At 39.7% G+C, this 27,741-nt stretch overlaps 1 protein-coding gene across 8 annotated transcripts in view; it reads left to right on the top strand.

Annotated features, from left to right (window-relative positions):
• The window catches only part of PTPRM (protein tyrosine phosphatase receptor type M), a 773,187-nt gene that overhangs the window by 301,733 nt on the left and 443,713 nt on the right, over positions 1-27,741 (top strand). For all 8 annotated transcript variants that reach the window (XM_046671284.1, XM_046671289.1, XM_046671288.1 and 5 more), the window contains exons 3-4: positions 6,055-6,326; positions 21,786-21,864. In XM_046671284.1, coding sequence (XP_046527240.1) covers positions 6,055-6,326; positions 21,786-21,864 — 351 coding nt within the window. The remainder of the gene's footprint in view (positions 1-6,054; positions 6,327-21,785; positions 21,865-27,741) is intronic.

The following is a 27,741-nucleotide window of genomic DNA, read 5'->3' as shown; positions in this document are numbered from 1 at the left end:
AGTTAACGGTTCTCTGTGTTTCATGGAGTCTTCGTTCTTGGGAGGAGTGAATGAGATGGAGTGTATGGAGTCTCTGGCCTAGGCACTGAGGGGCACATTTCCCTGTGCTGTCCTTAAGAACAGCCAGTGTAAGTGGTGATTCCCGTGCTGTGGCCCACCGACTTCTCTGTCTTGTCTTGCCTTGCCTTGAAGCTGGTTCTTTTGTGAGTTCAGAGTCTCAGTGCTGCATTTCCATTCACCACGATCGCGTTTGTCTCCTCCCTCTTTGTCCACTTGCTTCCTATGCTCTCTCTTCTGCCACCACCTTCTTTCATAGCCAGGGCACTGGGGTTATAGCCATTATCTTTGGGTTAAGAAACCAGAAGTTTTTTTTCTTTCCTTTCTTTCATTTTGTCTGTCTGTCTTCCTCTTCTGCTGTTGAGGAAAAATGTATATTTATTTGGGTACCCAGGATGCTGTACCGTTATAACTTTAAGCCCCTGCCACTTAGTGTGGTCTACAGATCAGAGCGGGTCTACACCTTTTTCCTGGTCCATGACCAGTGTGGAAATTGAGAGCAAGTCTTTAGAAATTTTTATAGGAACTTGATAATTTTATGTTTATTTAATCTAATAACAAATTTGGGCTTGCATTTTGCATGTCTTTTTATTTCCTTTCTCTAGAAATTCATGTTTATTGTATTTTACATAAATGTGATCTGAGATATATTGGAAATTTTAAAAACTGGTCCTTCATCATAGATTGGTTGAGAAGCGCTGCTCTGGATAACTGACTTGTTACAACTAGTGTAGCTAAATAGGTCAGAAGAAGTACAAATGGCTGTGTGAACTAGAGAGAAGCAGGATATGTGCCAGCAAAGATGGAACTTGTAAACTTTTTACGTAGCTTTTGGATCTTAAGTCCACAAATTTGAAGGCGCGGTCATTGAGGAAAAATGAAGACAAAACAGCCAAAGGGAGAGAAAGACCAATGGTCTGTGCACTTTTACTAAAACTAAGAAGCTTAAAAAGTGAGTGTTATAATAACCTTAAAGTTTCTAAAATGCTACATCTCTGTCAGTTGAAGTATTTAATAACACACATAATTTTGCTTCCTGCTGATGACAGAAAACCACCCCTTCTTTGTTCTGTGCAGAAGCTTTCTCAAATGTAGGAAGAGAACTCATGCAGTTTTCTCAGCCTTTAAAATTCCAGAGCCTCTACCACACCAGTGCAGATTTTAATGATGGGGTGGAAGGGAATAACTAATTATATGTAGCTATTGCTCCTGTCACAAACAATGATGCAAGATAGTCTAATCAAAAGCATTTGCCAGTGGATGTGATTAAGCTAAATTTAATTCACCCGAAGACTCAAGAATGAGAATATTGCATGTTCTAAAAACAGAGTTTTCCTTTTCAGGGAAACCAAAATAATTATTCTTAAAGACCCTCAAAGACTGCATGTAAAGACTGCCCCTTCTGAAGCCGACTCCATTACGTGGAGCCCTTTTCATTCACCTGCGATGTTGCATTCTCTACTTCTGTACTTGTGACTAGAGGGTGTTTTGTTATCTGAACACAAACAGAATTTCTATGCTAATTGGAATTCTGATTTCTTTTATTTATTTGCCCAGTTGGAGTGTTTTTTGTAGGGGAAAAAAAATTGAGATAAGAAAGTACCTACTGAGGGAGACCCAATTACTCTTTGAAAATGCATTTCCTCACAGTCAAAACACTGAAGTAGAAGGTGAAAATTAAACATTCAGCCATATAGGGAGATTTTTAAAAAACAGACTTAATAGTCTAAAATTGAATAGAAATGCTTTTATTTCTTTAAACGGTGGGTTTGGGTTTGTGAGTTGACTTTACTTTCATAGCAGATAGGTGATAAATTCAAGCAATTAAAAGGCATCTCTTCCCTCCCACCTGCCATTCCATTTTGCACAACTGTGAATTTACCCCAGGATTCTGGGTTGCTAGACTATGCTAAACAGAAGTATTCACACTTTCTTCTGTAAACTCACCATAAAACAATAGTGCAGCACTGTCAGGAAATACTTGTGTTACTGAAATGTCATCTTCTATACTTTGAAGCCATAAGGTAAGTCTTCGTGACCACACACAGAAATGCAGATTCCCTCCCCAAAGCTTAATGTAGGGGAGAGATTAACTGAGGTGAAGGTTTTGTAATATTTCAAAAAATATTTGCTCTCTCATAAGGAAAGGAAAAATGACCACTTAAGTGAATTAGGATAGGACCAGGAGGTCTGTGAAGCAGACAAGTGGAAATATATAGAGCCAAATGCTAAAGAATTACAGATAATTTAGAGAAGCCATGAATTTAGGAGGTATTAGGAAACAAAGTAATCATAATGATAATCGCAAACGTTTTTTGATCTTGTGCTATGTGGCAAGCATTGTCCCAAGTTCCTTTATATGCATTAATTCTTCATTGTGGGGGCTGCATAGGAATACCAGCTGCAAGCCTCTGGAGAAAGAAAAAAGAGATCTCTCAGGGGACCAGACCCCAGGGAACAAGTGCTGGGTAAACAGAGACTTTTCCTCTAAAAAATTGTGCATATTGACATCAGAGTGCTGCTTACTTGGTTTCTGGACAGTTTGGAAGGAGAGTAACTCTGCCCGTGACAGTGGGGCAGTCCAGACGGAATTGCTTCCTGTGGGCCAGAACAAGGGAAGGAGGAAGACAGCGCAGTGAAGTAGGCGTTCCTACCAATGCCATATGTGTTCTTGGAAAACCTCTGACTAATTTCACAAAATGATGCACTGAGAGTGATAGATCTTGTGAGAAAAATGGGGTTGACCACTCAAAAATCTATGGAGCTTTGTAGCCAGGGAACCAACAAAAATGGTAACAACCCTAATAACAATACTGTCTCCTTAACTTAGAATCCTAGCGAGTACGTCCTGAGCCCTGTACCCTGGGGCTCCAGCTTCCTCCTCCTCACTAGAGAGGTCCTTGAAGTCATTGCCATCTGATAGAGACCACTTTCTGGTGACTTAAAAATATGACCCAGGGTTTATCTTCTTCATCAGTGAGAGTTCTCTCCTTTTTCAACACAGAAGGGGAGCAGAAGCTTCAGTTTCTTCATCTGTTCTCGCAGTTTCCCAGACAGCTTAAGAGAGTGGGAAGAGGAATGGCTCTTTAAACCACTAAACTTCTTGCCACTTCTTATGCTAAACAAAGGCACTTCTGTAGGATTTTTAGCTTTGTTTAAAGGAGGCCAGGTAGCCTCCTTTATCTGGGAAAAAATTTGCCCCAATCACTCTAAAACTTTAATGTCCTGTAAAAAATTGCACATGAACCAAAGGGACTCCTGTGTTAGATAGATGTCACTGCCCTTTGTGAGCTAATATGCATTACAGAAGCATGCCATGTAACAAAACAGACTATATTCTGGCTTGAAAACTGGGGGAGGGGGGGGGGTTCCCGGTGGCGGGGGGAGTAAAAGAGAGGGGGGGGGGGGGGGGGGGGGGGGGGGAGAGGGAGAAAGGAGTATAAAAATTAGGATCAGTTGAGTGTGTGTCACTTAGAGTACCTGAATTTCACCGTGACCTCAAGATAAAAATTTCTGTATACTTCAGACAGCTCAAAAGCTGACAGAGCATTTTGTGCTGGAATGGAGCACAGCGGAGTGAGTGTTGGAGGACAGGCTGTGTAACTAGGAAAATGGTATTTTAGGGAACCCTGGTGATTTCCTGAGCAGTAATGGTAGAAAGTTACCCAGCTTATGGCAACATGTGGGAAGAGACTCCCCCGTTTCAGCTTCATCCAAGCATCCACGCTAGACTTCACGGGGTGTGGGAACAGGTGCTTTGGCCATCCTTTGCATACGGCCCTGTTTACCACCCCGGCTGCCCAAGTTCAATTGATGGAAACACTGCAAGAAATCATACTCTTGGCAGTGTGGCAATACTAAAGATTTTGGTGATTCACGCTTGGCCTCAAGGCCATGTCACACCTCAGCCCCATCAGTAGGAGTGTACATGGTAACTATGTTGTAGATAACAGAGCTCCAGATGATAGAATATGGAGTAAATCCACTTATATTTTGCTAAAAGTGGAAAAGTAGAATTTAAACTCATTTTATAAACATTAACAGCCTGCTTTTAGATTTATGATGGGGTTGGTGAGCCCTGCGCATTTTGAAGATTACTTTGCATTGTGCAGACTCTAGCTAACCCGAATTATTTCAGTGATATTCTCTTGGAACCTGTTCCCTTTCTCTGACCCCAACTCTTTCTTAAGTCGCATTTGCAGTTCTTCCTCATTGCTGGGACACACGTCTTGTAGATAACCGTTCCCTGTGGCTTGGCTTTCGTATTTCCAGGTGCATGGCATTCATCTCTTGAAAAATTGCTCTATTTTCACATAGGTACTATGATTTTGCTTCACTGTCGTGAGGGGTCTGTTTTCTTCATATATGCTCAAATGGCACATGAAGCAACATGGGGTATTGGAGTGTGGCAAGATGAGTAATGGGCTGGAAACGCAGAAGCTCACAGTTCTGGTTTTGTCACTAACTCATCCTAAAATCTGGATAAACTGCTTCCTAATTCCTCTGTGACTCAATTCCTGTTTGTTGTAAATGGCATTAACAATACCTCACCTCATATAAGGGCATACTGAGGGTAAAAGCCAGAAGCAAACATTTTATAATATTGATCCCTTAATAATAGACTGTTAATTTATAAAGGATATGTCTACATTTATGTATCTTATTTAGTCCTTATAATAATTCTGTGGGAAAGGTAGTCTTCTCATTTTTCTGTTTAGGACTTCAGTTTGTAGACAAGATTAAAAATACACACTTTCTCTAGTATTGTGTTTGTATGTTTATAGATATGTGTGGATGTATACACACATACATACATACACACACTACTTTGAAGATTATGGTTCACAATAAGGGAAGTTTTGAGAAGAATACTCAATTGTTGATAATAGTCTGCTCACCCAGTAGAAATCATGAGTTTAACCTCACCCAAGTAGTATTTTTTTTTTTCCATTTGTGTACTCCAAATTTAAATGTACTTCCTCCTTGGAATTTCAGCATATTTTTCCTCTCTGCTAAAGAGGACTTAGGATGACCTGTTTTCCCTTTCATCATAGAACATTTTGCTTTTATCTCTCTTTGTGTGATATATAAAATTCATACAATCTTTTTAGTTGCCTTTTCTGTTGATCTTAAACATGAGGAGGGCCCAAATGACATCTCTGATGCCAGAGTATCTGGAAAGCTTGAATCTATCTGGAAATTCTTCAGCACTTATGGGTTGGTTAGTGCCACAGATGTACAGATACGAAAACCTCATAGGGATTTCTGAGAATGACCATCCTCCAATTGGCACAGCAATCACATCACTATGCTCAGTCATACCCTGTCATGAAAACACCTCCACTGTCAAGGAAGTCAACGGTTACAGCAGTGGGGCAGGGTTGTGGTGCTGAACTGCAAGAGAATCATATTATATTGACAATAAGGAGCATCCTAGGGCTAATAGTGTGTTCTAAGATTCCACAAACCAGACCAATCTGTAATGTTTCTCTAGATTATGCGAGAATCTTAAAGTGGCTATGATGACTAACTGGTGGTACCGTTATACAATAGTGCTGTCCAATAGAACTTTCTGAGATGATGGAAAGGTTCAGTATCTGTGCTGCTCAATATGGTAGCAGCTAGCCACATGTGGCTGCTGAGTGCTTGAAATGAGGCTAATGTGACTGAAGACCTGAACTTTTAATGTTTTGGAATTTAAATTATTTTTTTAGATAGCCACATGTGGCTAGTGACTACCAGATTGATCAGTGCAGGTCTGCAAATTATGCATATTTTTATTTAGGAGGCTAATTGCGGTGACATCAAGGGAATTTTCCGGTTGCTGATCTTGAGAACACTTTGGGGGTAAAAAGATATGAAAGAGATGGGACTTTTAAAACCTAAGTAAGATATGTGGAGTTGCAGTGTCAACTCGTGTAAATGATGGTGGCTTTTCAGAAATGCCTGGAAAGTAGTGTTTCTCATTGTGACTCTCCTTTGATTTTGTTTTCATAGGCTCTTTCATGTTGGTGAACACATCTGGGAGACCTGAGGGGCAGAGAGCCCACCTCCTCTTACCTCAGCTTAAAGAAAATGATACCCACTGCATTGATTTTCACTATTTTGTATCCAGCAAGAGTAATTCTGCTCCTGGGATACTCAGTGTCTACGTGAAGGTCAATAATGGGCCTTTGGGGAATCCTATCTGGAATATATCTGGAGACCCGACGCGAACATGGAACAGGGCAGAACTGGCCATTAGTACTTTTTGGCCTAACTTTTACCAGGTATGCTCTTTGATTTCATTTCGTGTTTTGATGCATCCGCTAACTTCTAAAGTTATGAATTGCCTTTATATTAGTCTAATCAGAGAAAGTATAAGAAGTGTTGGTATATTTTATGCCAATGTAGGGAAAGCTTATGCTTTTTGATAGGGAGCATATTGAGGCTTTGTTTGTTGTTACACTACCTTGAGAAATGAGTAAAATACCCTTCAAACTTGTTTATGCATCTATTGTTTTAAAAAAATAAAAGCAGTAACCTGCAGCAGAGCAGGGAGTGCCTTCTGCAAGGAAATGTTACTTTCTGTATTTAAGTAAGCCCTGTCTGACCCAGGGAGACAGCACTTGATTCTAAAAGAAGCAGCCCCTTCTCCTGTGAGTGGATCTCAGGAGTAAATAAGTTATTATGATGGACCCCTTGTGGAGACTGGCTAGTGAGGTGCAGGTCCCTGTTCCCACCCATTACGCATGTGAACTGAGTCCTTGTCTTTAGGGGGGCTGCTGTCCTGTTATTTGGGGTGTTCTGTTGAGACCCACTTGCCCACTTTGAGTTCTTGTTTAAAGTAAGTGAAGGGTGGAGGCCCAGGAGCAGTTAAGTAGTAGTACGAAGCAATCATGATGTCACATCTGTCCTGTCGGCGAGTGCCTGCACCACAGAGCATCCCAACTCAGGATCTAAGGTGAGAAATTAGTGACAATGGCATTGGCCGCTCTATTTCATTTTGCCCACAACGCCTTTACAATATAACTTGCTGTTAAGAATACTCAATTAATTTCAAGCTAAGAGGATGCATTAAGAGGATTGCAATATTTTCCTTTTCCCTTTCTTAATTCCTTTGACTCACTCAGGAGCCAACTGGAACATGTCTCCCAGATCATCTCTCATGTTGAATTGAGGTGCTTGGCTAGACTCAGGGATGGGAAAACTGGGTCTTCTTGAAGGCTGCTTGTCATCCAAATGGCATGAACAGCACCCGGAATCCATCCTATGGGTTTGGTGTTTATTAGGGAAGATGCACCAATCCCCAATTTCTCTATTCCTGGATTTGATTTTGGGAAGAAATGGGCTGTACATTTCTTGCTTAATTTATCTTTGCACCCTCGTACCTACAACAATTTCTGGTATTTAATAAATAAATGGAAGTGAAGAGGTAGTAAAAGCTTTGTTAGTCCACGTGTAAATTGTTAGAATCTTTTTAGAGTACACTTCAGCAATGCATTTTAAAAGTGTTAAAAATGTAGATATGTCTAAATTTAGGAATCTACTTTAGGAATTCATCCAAAGGAAATAATAAAAGAGCGTTTGCAAATAATTGACACAAGTATATTCATGACAGTTTATTTATAATAATGAAAAATCAGAAATAGTATTTCCAACAATAGAGGATTAGTAAATTTATGCTACCACAGTACAAAAGTTCATTTTACAATGATTAAGAATAATGTTATGTAAGACTGTTTAATAATGTATTTAAGCTTATATTGTTAAGTGGAAAAAATCGGTATAAAACAATATGTTAAATTCCATTGTTTACATTAAATATATATACTATATATTTATAAAAGGCTAAAATATATGCTGAAATAAATATATTAAAAAGTGGTATCTCCCCAGCTAGTGATTTGAATTTTTTTCTTTCTGTCATCTGTCCTATTCTAAATTTTCCCTAATGTACACATACTGCTTTTACTTACGAAACAAAAAATACTAAAAACTAATTTTTCTTGCCGAGGGAAAATATCCTATTTAATGAATAATCTTCTTTTTTATAAATGTTTTAATAACCAATCAGTGATCTAATTAAAAAATATGGCCTCTGGGACGAAGTTCTTCCTTCATGGGATTAACATGGAAGCAGTGGAAGTGGGTTTGGCTAGCTAGGCTTCAGAAGGCTTTTCTACAGTGGACTAGGCTAAGAGGCTGAGTGTTTTAGAAACTTCCTTTGGAGGAGACCTTCCCAAAGATGATAAGGCCCAGCTCGGTGACGTCCCACTGCTCCTCTGGGACCTGAGCTAGGTCCTTCTTAGTCTCCAGGCATCTGCTGGATGGAGGCTAGTAGGACACATTCCTAGACAGATCAGAAGGCATGTCCTGCCCACCTTTGCCCTTGTTTTCTTCTCTTTCACCTTAATGGTGCCCACTGAAAACCTCTAGGAGTGAGCTCTTTTGGAACCCTTCACAACTTCCAGAGCTCAGTGCATTGTATTGGTTTTGGCATTGGTTTCAATCCAGATCTTAGATTTTTATTTTGCCTTTGTTTTATTCAGCTTGGGCTGTTAGAACAAATGCCACAGACTGGGTGACTTAAATAACAGACATTTATTTCTCATAGTTCTGGAGACCAGAAAGATCAACGTGCCTGCAGATTCCATTCTTGGTGAGGGTCTTCTTCCTGGCTTGTAGATGGCCACCTTCTTGTCTTCTCATTGTGCACTCATATGGCCTTTCCTCTGTGTGTGCATGTGGAAAGCGAGTGAGCCCCGGTCTCTCTTCCTCTTCTTATGAGGACACTAATTCCAATAGAGTGGCTCCTCATGACCTCATCTGAACCTAATTACCTCCTTAATGCTCTGTCTCCAAATTCTATCACATCAGGGCTTAGGGCTTCAACATACGAATTTGAGGGGGGCAGAACTGTCAATCCATAAAGGCTTTATCAACTTAGCTTATACAGTCAAAATTAAAGGAATAATTTAATTTATAAACAGTGTTAGGAGACCAGCCTTTAAAAAGGAATTAACAAACTGTATTGAAAGTAAGGTGGTCCTGTATATCAGACCATTGTTATTTTCAATGAATTCTCACTTTCTTGAACATTTTGAGTAAAATATTTTGCCTTCCCGGTTGTGAACCTTTGACCCCTCACCCCCAAGCTCTCCCACTTCCTTCTGTGACCTCTTTCACGTTACTGAGCAGTGCGTGACCTGCCAGACTGAACTGGAACTTCATTCCTATTATACTTTTTAGTTCAATGGGTAATTCATTAGAAATAGCTTCAGACTTTGGATTTAAAGGTAGATTTGTAGAGATTCTTTAATATAGCATTGCTAAGTGTTTAAGAACCTGGTGATCAACAACTGTAAAGGGTTTGGATACCCTGAAAATGCACTTTTCATTCAATTCCTGAGCACTCCCAACCAAGCATCAGCCTTTAAAGTTTTAACAGCACAGTTAAGGTTGTACTTCCGTCTATTTCCCCTTTATCTGCTGGGCAGTAAACATACTGAAGTCATTACAATAATAGTAGCATAAGCTGTTAGGTAAATGGCACTCTGTAGAGGATACAAGAGAGACGTCAGCAGGAAACTTCCCAAACGCCGAACGTTAAGCCTTAAAATTGCCATATAAGACCTGAATGGTATTTCCCAGTTTGGATGAGAAACACAAGCTGTACTAACAGAGGTGAAGAAGAAGGAAAACACCTACCAGATCCTATTTCCACTTCTGGCCCAAGGTGTCAGCCCAACTGGAGACAATCAGAAAAATGAGTTGTCTGTGTTCAGGCATCGCTGCCGCAGGTAGGGGCTTCCCTGCTGTGGACTGCAGCCCCCAGCCCATGGGGCTAGCACACCCTTACTGAGGAGGTGACTGTCGTATCCTGATGCTCTTAAAAACGGGAACAATGCGCAAGCCTGTCTGCTTCTGAAGCATTTTCCAAGATAGACTTCTCTATAAGGAGGTCTGCACTAGCCTGAGGATGTGAGTGTGCTTTACATGACTGTTATATTTCTAATCACAAAATATAAAAAATAGTTTTCTGGTATCACACGTGCATGCATGTGTGTGACATTTTCTTTTATGAACGTGGTTTATAAAAGTCAACATCCAAATGATGCATTCTTAGAATACAGATTGGCTGTTTTGGAGCCCAACAGCTGAGGACAAGGTAATAGGACATGGACATCTAAAGAGGATGGTGCTCTTGAGAGACCGTCTCTCAGCGCAGAGATACTCAGCTTCCCCCAGACAGCACCTCTAGGTTAGTGTTTAGGCTGCAAGTTACGTTATAGAGATCTAAAAAATTAGTGTAAGGTGATTGTATAATTGAAATCCTAGTGTATTTCTATAAGATACTTTTCACACTTTATTAAGTAGTTTTGATGCAATATGTTAAGATTGATGAATTAACTCTTTTAAAGAATTTCCTATTATAATATTGCTTGAAAATGGGCAGCTTCATAGTGTAGTAAAAGAACATAGGCTTTGGGTCCAACAAAACTGGATTTGAATATCAACCCTGCTTCCTTATCAGCTTGAGCAACTGATTTAAATGTACTGAGCCTCACTTCCCTAATTATGGGACTAAATATAAAGACTGTGCAGGGTGTGAAGATGAAAGGAAAAGCACGTTTGGGACGTGCTGGCCTCTCAATAAATGGTGGTAGTTTATTGAGATTAAGGTTTGTGGAAGGCAGTAAAAAGAGAAACAGCTACTAGTTGAGTGCTTTGTCCCTGCTAAGTCCCTCCTTCAGTGTGTTTAGTGGAATGGCAAAGGTGTTCAGTTAAAAAGGGTTCTGGGAAGAAACGCTTTAGGGAAACATCTGGTGAAGTGAAGTGAACCAGGTTCCTCTCCACCAGAGCGTCTGAGAACTGCTGTCACGCACAACTGCGAGGGGAGGCATCGCAGGGTCGGGGGTCAGCATTCCCTGGACTCTTTACCTCATCTCGGGGATCCAGTGCTCTGGGAAGCATGATTTGGAACTGTTGTTCTGGGCTCCTTCTGTCTGTCCTGTCCCTTCCCCTCTGCTTTTGTCAAGAATGTCCATTTCTCACTCAGTTTTGGCTGCAGCATACTGAGTCATTTTTCACCTTGGTCAGAATCTGAGCCTGTAGTTGTTGGACTGGGGGAGACTTTCAACACAACAAGACACAACTGCCCTGTGTCCTTTTGAGAAACATCTAGGTTTTCCTAGGCATCTCTCATTTTCACAGTCTTTCCCTAACATTATCTTTATTAGGCATTTATAGAGTTGTACAACTTTTCTTAACAGAGTTAAGTGTTTTTACCACATTTTCTGTAGCTTTTCCCATTTATAGGAGAATAGTCTTCCATAGGTACAAATCTAATGGTAACCTGCACAGGATGCAGCTAATTGCAGGTTAATTACTGTTCCTTAAAACATAAATTGCCAAGTATTTGGTGATTAACACATATTTAATTCCTTAATTAATGTTTGTCCTAATTGCTGCTACTCAGAACCTGCCCCTCTGTTGGGCAGCAGCAGTGAGAGGTACCTGGGCTCTTGCATCTGCGCCTTTGATGTGGACATTGACTTCCTGCCATTTTAAGAATAGCATTTTCCTCTCACAAGCACCATCTTGCTTTTTGTGCTAATTAAAAACAAAAAGATTTCCTTTGATTCTGCTTCTTCCCCTTGTCTCTCCTCTCCCCTGGTCCCACAAGTTTCCAGAGGCCCCCTATCACTTTCTCTGGGTTCCTAACCCTGCATGCCCCCAGAGACATCGCCGGCAGCCCGTGCTCACTGCCTTTTTCCCTGCTTTGGAATATGGTGACTCTGAATCCAGTCAGAGCCCAAGGAGGCAGTGATCTTTAATACAGATGGTTGCTTTGCAAAGAGAAAAATGCATAGGTGACGGTGAAAGCCCCTCCCCAAGGCCTCTCAGTAAAGGGGTTGGGCTGGGGGCCGGTGGGCAGTGACAGAGGGAATGTGAGGATGTCATGGAATGACCAGAGCCTTTTTGTTTCTCTGGGGCCTCCCTGTAAAAACACCTGCCTTAGATGTAGTGCAGGGTCCTGGGGGAAGCTGGAGAGTGGATTCCAGCTGAGCCCCACTCTAAATTCTCTGTGCAGTGAGGACACAAAGGGATCTACACTTTAGGAAGGCTAAACCAAGATTTACCCTTTAGCAGTCCGACACTGTTCCTGTAAAGGAGGAGTGCAGGGAATGGGAATGACTTGATCTTGCCCATCTCTTCACATTAAGCTCCAGCCTTTAGTCCCTGCATGGCCACCTGGGTCCCTTTGCTGTCTTTGCCTTCAGCCCACTTATTTTACCAGAAAGTCATGTAAAGCCACCCTGAGTGGCAACAGCTCCACATATGTTTGCTGCTCAGAGACAGTGTTTTAAGTCTGAATAAGTGAGTGTTTTCTGGATTGTGTTCCACAAATCCCAGGCATGTGGAAAGGCATTAGTTGACCAAATGGAAAGAAGCCCTGATTTAAACAAAGTTGAATACATTCTGTCCTGCATGCCATTTCAGAGCTGGGGAATGTTTCTGAATCTCCAGGAGGGACAAATGGCGGGTACGGGTACGCAGCTGGAGTTTGGGCATCAGTTTGGGCTTTTGCTGAGCATCTCAAGTCTAGTATTCCCTGGAGTATACTTGGGAAATACTGATATGTACCAATGGAAAAACACGACTTTCTCTGACTGCGTAAATTCCTTAGCTTATGGCCCTTATTCCAAGTGCAGGACAACTGAATTGCTTCATACCTTTAGGATGATGTGGGGAATTAGAGGTGGCAGTGAAACATAACTCTGTCTCCATCAGGAAAGCTATTTTAAGCAGTTGCTCCCATCTTCTGCATTTTGTGCTTAAAAAAGATAAACAGTCTGTTTTAAGAAATCAGTGGGGACACCCTAGGCTGTCAATTTCATATGAACCCAGTGCTGCATTTAGGGAGTAGATCGATTCACGTGACGATTTTCATCTTCAAAGAAAATGTTTTTATTTATTTATTTTAAAAAACTTAGCACATCTCTAAGTTTCATTCTTAGCTTGTGCTATTTATTTGGTGATCAAGGATAAGTACTTCTGGGTTAACATCTTATCCTTCTCTGTGGTCTGTTGCTTCTTGCTTCACAACACGCTGCCTTATAACTTTCCTATTTTTTCCTCTACCTTAATTTTCTTTTATGTCCTGTTTTATAGAATGAGTATTTGAGCTATGATTATAAAAGATTTGAAAAGAACACTAGTCCTTTCAAAAGTGAAAGGGAAAACAAAAATAAAAGTAAGGAAAGTTGTGTTTATTGGTAGAAAAAATAGATGGTCATTTAAGAATAATTTAAATGAATAGGGCTGACAGAGCACCGATAATCTGTGAATCTTGTCCTTTGAACTCCTTTAACTTTGGGAAAGTAGATTTTTACTTTACTTTGATAACATGTCCATATAAACAAATGCTTTAATATTTTGTTCCTGATTTTTTAAGGTCACACAGTTTGTGGTTTTGCTTTGATTCTTTATCATTATAGAAACTTTTCTTTTCCTGTGTCTTGTTTTTTATTTAACCCATCTGGAAAAAACTCAACAACAGCAGTATTTGTAAATGGGTACGATCTATCTTTGGTTTTTGGATAAATCAAATCAGAAAGGATCTACTAGGTTATGTCTGGAAGGAAAGACATGTACTGTTTAATCCCCTTTGTTCTGGAGAACTGATGACTGACTTCCAGCACACATTTTCTGTAGGGTTTGTGGTGGTCAGCAGACCCCTTTTCTTCACTCGCACAGAGCTCAGGACAGTGGCAGCATGGAAAGCTCATTTTGCTCTTCACTGAAGCAGGGAGGGTCAGGATGCTGGGTGTTAAACTGCTCCGCTCTCCCGTTTGGCAGGCATCTGAAGGAGAGCCTGAAGTCAAACCCCTCACAGGCCGACATCTAGCATGGCTTTCCATGAGCAAACGAAAGAGCACCCGTCAGGGCTTTAACCTGTTGTTCCTACCTGAGAGCAATTGCCCACAGCCTCCAAAGACAGTACGGATATGACGCCTTGTCTCCTGAGATGTTATTTGTTGAGTGACTTAAGAAATATTGATCCTCTCTAGTCTGCATTTCTTTACATCTTGTGACTGCAAATAATATATTGGAACCATCAGCAAAAATGAGTATTGAGTCTTTCCTCTGCCCGAGTTCTTTGATAGAAATGAGGACTCTGTGAATCCAAACACGTGAACTCAGTGATTCTCATTTGTGGTCATTAAGTGCTCTAAAGTCACAGAGAGCACTGAATTTTGTGGGAAATATGGGATTATTCTGCAAGCCTCTAGTCACAACATTTTTATCAACTGATCACTACCTAATCTTGTTTTAGGTGTGCTTCTGTTAAAAACACCTTATTTAATATATATTGTTAATTCTCAACATTGAACTCAGCCTCCAGCAGTATGGCTGATGTCTGAATGAAACTTATTTAACACACGTATTTTTCTCTCTAAGGCACATTACAGCTTTCCTGCGTGTAGGAACACTGGACAGTACTTCAGCACTGCCTTGGGGCCATTTTAAGTAGCAACATCATCACTAAAGGCACAAAAAGTGAAAAACATGGCACTAAATAGCCCAGGATGAGGACATGTATTTGGGTATGAGAACTGAGACAAGAAGGCAGAGCATCGCCTTGTTCTGCCTCAGATGGCTCATATGTGTTGGGCACCTCACATTTTTGCTACTCTGTACATGTGAACAAATGACCATGAAAGCTTTGCAAGTATTGATTTTGGAGTTTCAAATAAAGTAGCAAGTATGGGAATTCACAAATAGAGGATCCACAAATTAGGATTGATTATATCTTCTGTTAAGCTAAATTCCAAAAAAAGGTGATGCAAAATTAAATTCTGTGTTGTGGCAAAATTATTCCAGAAAAAGATATGGCTCTCTGATTCTGTCATACTGATCCACCACTTTAGCTTTCAGTTTTTTATATAATCACAATTTAGGTTGGGCTAGAAGGTAAAGACATTCTTCCTAAAGATGTCTGTGTTTTGGTAAAAACAAACAATGAACATTTAGCTGAAATCCAGCTAATGCTAAAGAACATTGTGTAGAATGAGATCTCAGGGTCAGGTTTTAATATTAAAGTGTTATAAATTCTCAGTTCATTTTCTTTATAGAAGATCTGACTTCTAAATGAGTTAGGTTTTATTTTATTTTATTTTTAGTTTAATTGTATACAGTATTTTGAGGTCTATAAAGTAATTGGTTTCTATGATTTTGTTTTGGTATATTGCAATTAGGCATTTAAAAAAAAATCAGTAATGATACTACAGGCTTAAGTGGGAATTTAAAACACCACCTGTGTAAGACAAAGGAAACAAGTCAAGCCAGGGAGGAGGTTTCTCTCTGCCATTGCTGGAATACAAGGCTCCTACATGAAGTGCAAGGCCTATCGTATTTAGCTGTGACAAACTATTGCTATTGACACATCCTTTCTTGTTATCTAGAATAATGACAGTGTGTTGGTGAGCCAAGCAGGAAAGTTTTCTCTTAAAGCAGGATACCAGATAGTAAATATTTCTGGCTTTGCGGGCCAGATGGTCTCTGTGGCAACTACTCAACTCTGCTGTTGTTGTGCATGAGTTGCTGTAGACAACACATAAATGAATGAGTGTGGCTGTGTTCCAATAAAGCTTTATGGATGGACATTAAAATTTGAATTTATATAATACTCATTTAACAGAAAATCTTCTTCTTCTGATTTACGCCCTCCATTGAAAACTTTAAAAACATCCTTAGCTTGTAGGCAATATGAAAACAGAGGTTGGGGCCAATTTGGCTCATTAGCTATAGTTTGCCGACTTCTCTTAAAATTTATGCTGTTAAGACTAAGTTATGTAATTGTTCCTTGCATCTACATTTCCAGGCCAAATAGATGGTTACTACATTCCTTACTGAAATCTGAAGTAAAAAATTTAGAACATATATATATGTAAATATATATTTGCATTAAAGGATGTGTATGTGTATGCATGGTTGTGTGTTTTATATATGTGTGTATGTATATATAGGTATGTATGAATATGTGTATATATATATACACGTAGGAATATATGTTCTACATACATAGTCTGTCATACCTGCTAGTTAAGGCAATTTGGTAACATGAAAAGAGTCCACACTTAGAAGTGAAATAGACCTAGAATTACGCCCCAACTCTGCAGTGCACTAATTATGTGACCTTAGAAAAATTACTTAACTTTTTTGAGTCAGTCCTACTCATTCCTAAAGGAAAGTTAGTATTACCCACCTCATATGGTTGACTAGGGAAAATTAGATAATTTATATGAAAGTTAACTGAGACATGGATATATGCAATATATAAATGTTTTTTGACTTATTGAATTTCTTCTTGAAAGAAAAGACATGGTATGAATCCCTAAAAAGAGCCAAGCCTCACTTCTAATATGGATTTTCAATGTATTCTATCTGTTTGATAAAATTAAACACAGCTACATCCCCAGATCAATTCATTATACCTTTCTTTTGTCTTTCTTCAGTGGTGCCCTAGTGTTCTCCTGTTATTGTTTCTTGTTTCCTCTGGCCTCAGGCTTTGTGGCCCTGGATGCTGGCATTTTCAGACATTCCAGGGGCTCCCAGTGGGTCCTGCATACACTTGTTATACTTCACCAGAGCAATAAATATACCTTCAATAGAGTTCTCCCTTATTTGACAAAAAGAAACAAAAATATTTTTGCTTTTGAAGCCTTCTTGGTAAGGTTGCTGGCTAGAAAAATGTACAAGATGGAAACTTGCCAGACAGCAAGAGTTCAAGACAGGGAAACCTTTGTGTGGGATTCTAAAATCTGTTTTTAAGAAACCTATTTAAGATAGGCCTCATCTTTTGAGCTGCATGTTTTAACCCTCTTGTTTGTTAGAAACAAAAAAGTAAATCTCTTAATGGTCACGTGTTAAATCAAGTTAGGTTGATCTAAGATTGTTCTATAGCACATAAATTCAGCTGTCTTCATTTAATCATGTTTTTTTCAAAATAGCAAACTTTTAGTACAAATCATACCTGCCTTATAACTGTGGTATGTGTTGAAACATTTCTATAGTGAATTATAAACTTGATGAAGCAGATAATAAAACTTGTGCTCATACATCCTTTGACTGAAATTACTAAAAAAGAGCTGGAAAATAGTCTTTTGAAAAACTTGCCTCAAGTTTTAGAAAGAAACTTTGAACTTATTGCTTCAAACTTGTAACATGTAATCCACCTTCTTATGGATAAAACCTAAATGTGTCGTGAAATATTTACTTATATATAAAAACGTGTGTGTGTATGTTTGTATGTGTGCATGTGGGAGTACACACACACACACATAAACGTATCTATAAAGATTGTTTTCCTCTTTTTGTCTCTACAATGAGCTGTCAGTCAGTGCTGGAACCTGCCATGTTCCAGAAGTTTACTCTTGGAAGTTTGTAATGAACTGAAAAGGTCACCTATTGTTTTCTTAGTGTATTATAATAAGTTGCTGTCTTTCTTTGCTTTTTGGTATTCCAGTGGGAGGACTGAGGAGAGCAAAGAAGGTTTTGGAAATAAGCATGTGTTTACTTCTTTCCTTGTGGCCTCATGGGCCAGTGAATGTGCTGGGGAATGTGGAGTTTGTTGGCTTGTTGCTGAGTCTCTCTCTGCCTCTAGTCTGGTAAGGACACTGGTGAGTCCATACTGAGCATCTATGAGTTTATACCAGCAGGTTCAGAAACTGTATTCAAGGTCATGTTGGCTGTATCTTAGGCGTCCTGGTTGGTTTGGTAAGGAAGAGGTGACAGTCCTGTAGTGGAGAAGGATCACATTCCTGTGAGTTTTTTATTGTTCCCATCTGTCCTTTGGCCATTGTTGTCTTGTTCTGTTCTTTCATTGTGTTCCTTATTTTTTCTCCAACTAAAGCTTAAATTTCATAAAATTGTCTAATATTTTTCCTCCTAGAGCTTGTAGTAAATATTCTATAAATATCTGGACAGTAAGACTCAGAATTTTTGAGGGTAAAACTTTTGAGAGAGAGAAATTATATTAGTGTGATGGATAATAAGACAGATTCAGAGGGTTTAAGGTGGCTTTTCTAGCCTCCTTCTTTTCTCTCTCCTTTTCTTTGGTAGGGCCATGTATTGGTTTAAATAAAATATTGTGCATTAAATTTACACACGTCAACTTCAAAAATAGATCCACATGAGCATGTTCTGTATGTGCGCTATATTCTCAGAGTCAGTGCATCCCTTCAAAAATAAGAATTATCCCATTTTTATGAGAAGCTTTGGCTCTTGTCGTTGATAAAGTAAAATGTAATTTTCTGTAAGAAGAAGGGCAGTTTTGATGAAGAAAGTGTCTTCATCTGTTCTGTTCTTGAGATGCTCCAAGTGCTTATCACAGCGCCTGGAATAGAGATGACACTCATGGGAACCTTGAGTTGAAGAATGAATAAGAGGGAGGGGAGGAAGGGAGGACACATGGAAGGAAGGAAGGAAGGATGGATGAACATTTCTAGGGTTGGCTTTCAAAATGCCTTTTTCATGACCAGAGTGATGGTGTTCTTGGGTGGCTGGTGTTTGTGGGCATCAGTCTGTGCAGTGGCCATTCTGACCAGAGCAGGTGGCGAGTTCCTGCACTGCTTACTGTTGCTGCCTCCCGTGAGGCCGGATATGACTGTTCCCTAGGGCTCTGTTTGGAGGGCCTCTGGAAGGCTGTTTCCTATACTCGCTCTCAATCTTCATCTGCTTTTGTCCCCTCGATTGCTCTCCTGTAGACTTCAGTAGAGAGATAAATTAGCAACATCCCATTGCAGGAATATCCATGCATCTCTTCTTTCTCTGTATCATCAGTGAAAAAAAATATATTATACTTATGAACAGGACAAAGTTTTATTTCATTTCTCTTTTTCTCCTGGGCCTCTCTCTCCTTTGTGTGTTTTGTATTTTAATGTGGTGGCATTATGACACATTGTCATCTAGTCTAGCAGATGTTTCTGGGATGACTTCTTATCTAGGAAGCCCCCTGAGCTTTTCCATTTTGGGCTCTGCTGATTGCTTTCTCCATTTTTACATCCATTGCACAAACATAAATAATGCAGTCCTGGGGTTGAAGTGTTTCTTCAGGCAGTGTATAGTAGTGAAAACATCACGACATTTCAATCAAAAAGACCGGGTTTTTAAGTTACGTCTACGGTAGACTCATTGCACTTTGTATCTAAATCTCTTCATTCTTAAATCTGACATCATCAGAGAATTTTCACATGAACTAATAAATAAGATAATGGAGCGATATCTTCCCAGTGTTTGTAACATGTAATGTGCTTAGTAAAAGGTAACTTAGAATTATTTTTTTAAATTGAAATGTTTATGGAGATAATTGTGAAGTCAGATGCAGTAGTAAGAAATAATACAGATTCCTGTGTACATGTAACCCAGTTTCCTCCAATGGTAATGTTTTGCAAATCTGAAAGTATAATATCACAACCAGCATATCGGCATTATTAAAATCTACCGAGCTTTTTCAGTTTTCCTGTTTTACTTGTACTTGTGCATGCATGTGTGTGTGTGTATGTTTAGTTCCACACAGTTTTTTTCACTTTTTTATTGTGCTAAAACACAAATAACAAAAAATTTATTATCTTACCCATGTTTAAGTGTACACTTCAGTGGTATTGGTTACATTCACGTTGTTGTGCACCCTTCACCATCACACATCTCCAGAACTCTTTTCGTCTTGTAAAACTGAACTCTGTACTCATTAAACCATAGTTCCCTGTACACCCCTCCCCCAGCCCCTGGCACCACCATTCTACTTGCTTTCTCTATGAATTTGACCACTCTAGGTACCTCATATAAGGGAGATCACACAGTATTTGCCCTTCTGTGACTAGCTGATTTTGCTTAGCATAATGTCCTCCAAGTTCATCCAGGTTGTGGCATGTGTCAAAATTCCCTACCTTTTTGAGGCTGAATAATATTCCATTGTATATATAGACCACATTTTACTTATCCACTCATCCATCGATGGGCTCTTGGGTTGCTTCCATATTTTAGCTGATGTGATTAACACTCTAAGCTATACAGTTTTAATACTAATACCTGAGTAGGTTCGTGCATCCACCACCACAGTGAAGATTTTAACAGTTCCACCATCACAAGGATCGCTTGTGTTGTCTTTTTATAACCACACCCATCTCCCTCTGTCCCCTCTCCTTCCATCTTTAATCTCTGGCAACCCCAATCTGTCCTCCATTTCTGAAATTTTAACATTACACTATGTTACATAAATGCATTGTATAGTATGAAGTCTTTTGTGATTGGCTTTTCACTCAGCATGATTCTCTGGAGATTCATCCAAGTTGTTGGGTCTATCACTAGCTAGTTCCTTTTTATTGCTGAGGAGTATTCCATGCTATACAGGTACCACAATTTGTTTAATCGTTTACCATTTGAATGACATCTGGACTGTTTCCAGTTTTTGGCTAATATGAATAAAGCTTCTCTAAACATTCGTTTGCAGGTTTTTATATGAATGAAAATTTTCATTCTTCCAAGAGTGCAATTGCTGTGTTGTGTTTTAAGACTTATCATCTTCATATGGCATGAGCTGTGGTCTCCCTGCTGATAGAGTTTCCTGCTATGTGTAAATAGAGGTTAAAATAATGTCATGTGAAGAGTTTCCTGCTATATGTAAATAGAAGTTAAAGTAATGTCATGTGAACCTTTTTAGTAATTGCCTGACAACAGACACTTTTAGACAATCATATTAGGAAAATTGATAATATTCTTACTAGTTCCTCTTTCTCCTTTAACCTCAATTTCTCTGAGTGGCTCCACCATCTCAAAAATGCCAGTCCTATGAGAACCTCAGAGCATGTTGCTCTTCTTTTCTTACCCTGCTTCTCCTATGATCAAGCAGTTGCTAAAGCCCTCTTGATTTCACCACTGCAGAGATTTTTGTATCATTCTTTTCTTAATTCAAACCTCTGCCATCTGAATTTCAGTTAGCATAGTCTCTTCTCTATTTTATCAATACGATGTTCTTCTTGAAATCTCTGCCCTATGAGTAGAGCCTCTATAACCTGGCCACAGTTGACCTTTATTGCTGTAGGTCCCAATTCTGCTCTTCATGGCCGTGGTCCTGTCTACCTTGGGGCCTTTGCACATGCCCCAGAAGGAGCCTTACCCTCTTCACACTGTTAGCTCATTCCCATTCAGCTATCGGCTCAAATGTCACCTCCTCATGGGATGTCCTCTTGGTGTATGTTCTTCTAGTACCGTGTACTTCTCCTTCATGGCACTTATGGTAGTTTTTTAATTTTAGTTTTATAAAACCTAGGGCCACACATGGTCAGTCTTGACATAGAGTCTCTTCAAAGGAGCTGGCCAGAAAATATGTTCTCATAAAGCAATTTCAATCCCAACATTGCCCCTGGTAAATGACTTTAAGCCTCTGTCTTCCAAATATCTGATCCTAACCATGGTAGACCCCTTCCTGGGTGAGTCCTTGAGGCAAGGGCGCTGTCTTACCCACCCATTCCCACTATCCTTCCTGGAAACTGGGGTTGGGTCTGCTTCTCTTTGTAGTCTTAGGACCTGGAACACTGACTGGCAGATATTAAGTGCTCCATTAATGTTTGTCGGAAACACCAATGGATGAGTGAAACTACGTGTCTTATATATAGGAGGCATTTGGTAAAAGTCTGACAAAAATGAGGGAATAATGTAAATCTTTTTTAATTTTCTAGGTGATTTTTGAAGTTATAACTTCTGGACATCAAGGCTACCTCGCTATCGATGAAGTGAAGGTGTTAGGACATCCATGTAGTAAGTTGCCTCAACTTTTAAACATTTCGGTACATTGTTGGGGGCACCTTTCCGCTACAGGTTTAAAGTAGGTGCTCACACCTGAGGAAACAAGTCCTGCTGAGAGAGTCCCCTGACAAGTCCCAGGGCATTGCTTTGCCCACCTGGATGTCGAACACACGTGTTTCATGTGGAACGTCACTGTGTGTACCTAAGTGTCTTTAACATGAACACCAGGAATGGGGACTAGTGGGATGCTTTGGTGTGCTCAGACAGCCTCGCAAACATCTTTGGATTTCCTTTGTAAACAGTATCACAAGGTTGAACATTGAGGATCTGTGCATTTTTTTCCTATAGCCAGTATGTTTCTGGCATAGTTTGAAGCAGTATAGCCCCAAACAGGTGGGGATCTGTTGAATATAAGAAATCTACCCAAACCACCTGGGGACCCCAGAAATGGCCTGTTTTCATCTTTCCAAACTTAGTACAGTCATGCGCTGCATAACGACATGTTGGTCAATGACGGATCACACATACCACAGTGGTCCCATAAGATCAGTACCATAGAGCCTAGGTGTGTAGTGGGCTGTACCATGTAGGTTTGTGTGAGTAACTCTATGATGTTCATAGGACAATGAAGTCGCCTAACGGTGCATTTCTCAGAACACGTCCCCGTTGTTAAGTGAGGCATGACTGTACTTTTAAAAAGTCCAGTGGGTGATAAACTAAGCCTTTTCTTGTTACCACCCAGTAGGAACAACTATTAACAGCTTGTCATTTGCATCTGAACCTTTGTTCTTAAATCAATAAAATATTGCAGATTGCCAGTCCCGTTTCTCCCCCACCTTCCCAGGGGCCACCACAGTGGTGACTTGCTTTTGCTCCTCTCCATCTATGAGTTTCTGTCCACAAGCAGCAGAAACAGACATAGCTGATTTAAGCAGAAAAGCTTTGTGTTAAAAGGGAATTGGCTGGCAAATAGAACCACTCGGAATGTCAGTGATCTTGGCTCATGTAATGAGCAGGAACTGAAAGGGAGGCTCTGCAGCCAGAACCACAGTGGCTGCTGTGCCAGAGGGGCCATCCGTGAGGACATAGGTGCTGGAGCCTGCTCCTCTGGCCAGCTGACCCGTTCAGGGTGACCCTTGCCACCAGTACCTGGATGTTCGTCACTGTCTCTATGCCTTCACACGCTCAGCCTTAGGCTCAGACTCCCGAGTGGGATTGTCAGTGTGGGCAAGCTAGACTTGAGCTCATCTCCCTACTATCAACCAGGGTGATTTAAGAAAGCAAGCTGTGGCTTTTTCAACTTCTGTCGTGGAAGCCAAGACTAGACTTTTACCAAAAAACACACAGTGGGGAATTTCCCAGCCCAGAACAGGTCTCTGAGAGCTTGAACCACCAAAACACTGCAAGTGTGTGTGTGTGCATGTGTTTGTGTGCAAGTGTCCATGCATGTATGCACACTGTTTCCCCTAATCACTGTGTATTCGTAGAAAGTGAGAGAGTAATGTTTGCCTTTTGCAAATTCTAATGAATGGTATTCAACTATACACATTACTCTGTATTCTTTGTTCCCCCCACTTAGCATTACATTTTTTAGATCAGTCCGTGATGCTCTATCATATCAATATACTACATTTTATTTTTCTATTCTTCTATGAACGTTTAGTTTTTCCTCCACTTTTTCTCTTTGACAAACATTGCTGCAATGAACACCACGTGTGTGCCTCTGGGTGCAGTGTTTGAGAGCCTCAGCAGGGCAAATCCTAGAAGCAGAATTGCTGAGATGCAGGGTAGAAACATTTTTGCTTTTCTAGATACTGCCAAATTGCTATGAAAAGTGTCTGAACCGGTTTATAGTCCCACCAGCAATGCACGGAGGTTTTATTTTCCCTACATCCTTGCCCAAAATTGATATTGTCAGACTTTAAATCTTTGACCATCTGAGGTATGGCAGCCTGCTTTATTTTTAGGGTCCCTGGCATTAAAGAGAAAACTCGCTAGTTCATACATTCCTGGATCTCTGCTGATGGTCCCTACCCAAATTCACGAGAGAATGGTTGTATGTACAAGGATATTAGAAATGTAAACACTTGCAGGAGTGTCTCTGCGTTTATTGCACGAATGACTAGATCATGCGAGCACTCGCTGAAGTAGTTATAGAGAATCCCGGCGTGGTTGTCATCTGAGGAGGGTGTCTTCATGCGCTAGTCAGATTCCATCTGGAGGTCTTTATCTGGTGCTCGGAGCTTGCCACAACCCTGGAGTTCAAGCATGGCAATCATCTTGTTCATACTAAGGCGGATGTTACTTTTGTGGCATGTTCCTTTTGCCTTTTCTTCTGTCACCAAGACCCGCAAGTTCAAGAAGAATTTCTCCCCCTTTATTCTGAAAAGGCAGGAAACGGACAGTGCTGTACCTAATTGGAACAGCAGGCAAATTTGGGATGCGGAATATAATTACCTGAGTTGGAACTTGGCCACACATTTGGAGTAATAGCCTCAGGCTTGGAAAAGTGCCGTGGGATCTTCTAATGTGCATAAATGTTCCCAGCCTCTGAGTCACCTTGTATCAGAGGTAAAAAATCAGACGGTAGTACTGCATCCCTACTCTCTGCTGGGCGCTCCCTGTTTCTCAGAGCAAACCTCATCGCAAGGTAGATGGCATTGCTGCCTGGGTGCAGATGCAGTGGCCGTGCCAACTTTGCTTGGGGCTTTTTTGTTCTTGGTTCCTTCTTCTGTATCTGGCGAACAAGAGTTCCCGAAGTGTGGCCCTCCCATACCACAGCATGAGTCAGTGCCTTCAGTAAGACATAAAGACTTAAGGCTTGTCCTTCTATCAGAGCCTTCCTGAACACGTCTCCTGCAGTTTTGCTCATTCCTTCCAAGCCCGGCTGCCCTGGCCGTAGAGACAGTGATTAAGTTTCTCCTTTGGAGAGGAGAGTACCCATGCTAATACCTAATTGGCTTTGCAAACTGCAGTTAGGAGACACAGAATTGCAAAACAGGCTCTGTACTCAGGTGATGTATGATACAATGGCATTTTGAACTGTAAGCTTTAAATGCTTTTGATGATAGCCTTTTTGTAGTTATTTTTTCCTGAATCTTTAAGTTTATGGGGAAAACATGCAAATAAAGACTTTAAAGAAGGCAATAGTTTGATCTTAAAATGGAAAGCTTTACGGTAATATTTTGAGGGATTTTCCTGTCAAGATTTCTAAATAATAATCAATTTCTTTGAAATTTTGATGTTCGTTAAATTTAAATCATAAAGGAGGTAACTATTTCCTATCCAAAACTATGCTTTCCAAAAAGATGCAAAACTGCTGAACTTTCTTGCTTCACTCTGAAGGCTCCTGTTTGGATTCGTATAGGTTTATGAGTAGGCATTAGAACAGTTTTTTAAAAGTAGCTGTTCTGTTAAGAGTATACAGTTACTCCTAAAATTGATTTTAATGTAGTGACAAGATGCAGTATCAGCTTGAAATGTGGAGATGACTGTGCAGAGTCAGCAGTTTTCTGGCTTAAGACCATTTCTAATGGACATCGATAATTTTGTATTTGGTATGCTCACTAAAAATATATTTTGAATTTTCTTCAATAATCCTAGGAGAAACTGAAGAAGCATATTATCAGCTTCATAATGTTGTCTCCTGTTTTTAAGGAGGTTATAAGCTATGCGTATATGGCTATTTCTATCATTACTTTGTGGTGTTGATATATATTTTTATATCTTATAAGTCATGCAGAATTTTAACAGGTTTATTAAGATATAATTCACATATCATACAATTCACCCATTTAAAGTGTATTTTAATATATTGACAGAGTTGTGTAACATTACCATAGTCAATTTTAGCACATTTTCATTACCCCAAAAAGAAACTCTGTCCCCATTAACAGTCATTCTCCATTTCCCCTGGACCACAGCCCCAGCTCTAGGCAACCACTAATCTACTTTCTGTCTCTGTAGATTTGCTTGCTCTGCATATTTCATTTAAATATAATCATACAATTTGTGATCCTTTCTGTCTAGCTTCTTTCACTTAGCATAACATTTCACGGTTCATCATGTTGTAGAGTGCATCAATACTTCATTCTTTCTAAAGCCAGGTCATATTCCATTGTATGATATACCACATTCTTTGTTATTCATTCATCAATTGATGGACATGACTTTTTTCCAGCTTTTGGCTATTGTGGATGATGATGCTATGAACATTTATGTACAGGCTTTTGTGTGTACATTTGTTTTCAGTTCTCTTGGACGTGTACTTAAGAGAACTGCTGGGTCGCATGGTAACTCTATGTTTACCATTTTGAGAAACTGTGAAATTCTTTTTCAAATTGGCTGCACCGTTTTACATTCTGAAAAGCAGTATATGAGGGTTCCAATTTCTCCATATTCTTGCCACTATTTGTTACTGTCTCTTTTGATCATAGCCATCCTAGTGGGTTTGAAGTAGTATCTCTGTGGTTTTGATTCCCTAAGGACTGATAATGTTGAACTTCTTTTCATGGGTTTATTGGTCACTTGTATCCCTTTTTTGGAGAAATGACTATTCTAATCCTTTCCTCATTTTTAACTGAGTTATTTATCTTTTTATTAGTGAATTATAAGAGGGTTTTTTGTATATCTGGATACAAGTCCCTTATCAGATATATAATTTAAAAATATTTTCCTCTACTCTGTGGGTTAGTTTTTCATTTTTTTGATAACATTGTTTGCAGCACAAAGTTTTTACTTTTGATGAAGTCCAATTTTCTATTTTTTTCTTTTGTCACTTGCGTGCCATTTGTGTCATTTGCTGCTATATCTGAGAATGCTTTCCCTAATGCAAGATCATAAGGTTTTAACACTATGATTTCTTCTAGAGTTTTATGGTTTCAACTCTTACATATAGGTCTATGATCTATTTTGAGTTAATATTTGTATATTATATAAGGAAGTGGTGTAACTTCATTCTTTCTGCATATGGATATCCAATGATTCACGCACCATTTGGTGACAGACTATTCTTTCCCCATTGAATTGTCTTGGCATCTTTGTCAAAAATCAATTGACTGTGAATATAAAGATTTATTTCTGAACTCCCAGTTCTGTTCTGTTGATCTATATGTCTGTCCTTCTGCCAGCACCTTAGTGTCTTGACTGCCGTAATTTTCTAGTAAGTTTTGAAATGGGGATCTGTGAATCCTCTAATATTGTTCTTCTTTTTTCAATATTGTTTTGTCTGTTCTGGGTCTTGCATTTCCGTATAAATATTAGGATGAATTTATCAATTTTAGCCAGAAAGGCAGCTGAGATTCTGATGGGGATTGCATTGAATCCATAGATCACTTTGGGTGCAGGTTATTGCCATCTTAACAATATTAGGTGTTCTGATCCATGAACATGGGATGTCTTTCCCTTTATTGGAGTCTTTTAAAATTTCCTTCAATAGTGTTTACAGTGTTCAGGGTACAAGTTTTGTACAGATGTTAAAGAATATGAGGTAAGTATAGGAAACGAAGGGAAACTCAGCAAGACATGTTTGTCCAAATTCTTCTCTGTGTCCTTTTACCTTTGGACTAAGGAAGTTCTTTCTCCTGGTGTAGGGAGGACACCTCTCATATGAGGGTTTTATTACTGTTTCAGGGGAGAAGAGTCAGAGTCGAGGAAGGTCAGAGTGACCTTCTTACTTCTACTGTTTTCTCAAACTCCTTCAGCTTAAAATATTCAGTATGCCACAGTGCCATATTTTGGGGTAGCCTTTCCTGAACTCCATCATCTATTGGATTGTTATGTGGGTTTTTTTCTTTTATCTTTTATTAGTGAGGTGTATTATATTGATTGATTTTTGGATGTTAAGTCAACTTGGCATTCCTAGGATAAATTCCACTTGATTATGGTGAA

The sequence above is a fragment of the Equus quagga genome, chromosome 9, assembly GCF_021613505.1.
Source record: "Equus quagga isolate Etosha38 chromosome 9, UCLA_HA_Equagga_1.0, whole genome shotgun sequence".
NCBI classification, from domain to species: domain Eukaryota; kingdom Metazoa; phylum Chordata; class Mammalia; order Perissodactyla; family Equidae; genus Equus; species Equus quagga.
This window is presented reverse-complemented; position numbering and strand designations above follow the sequence as displayed.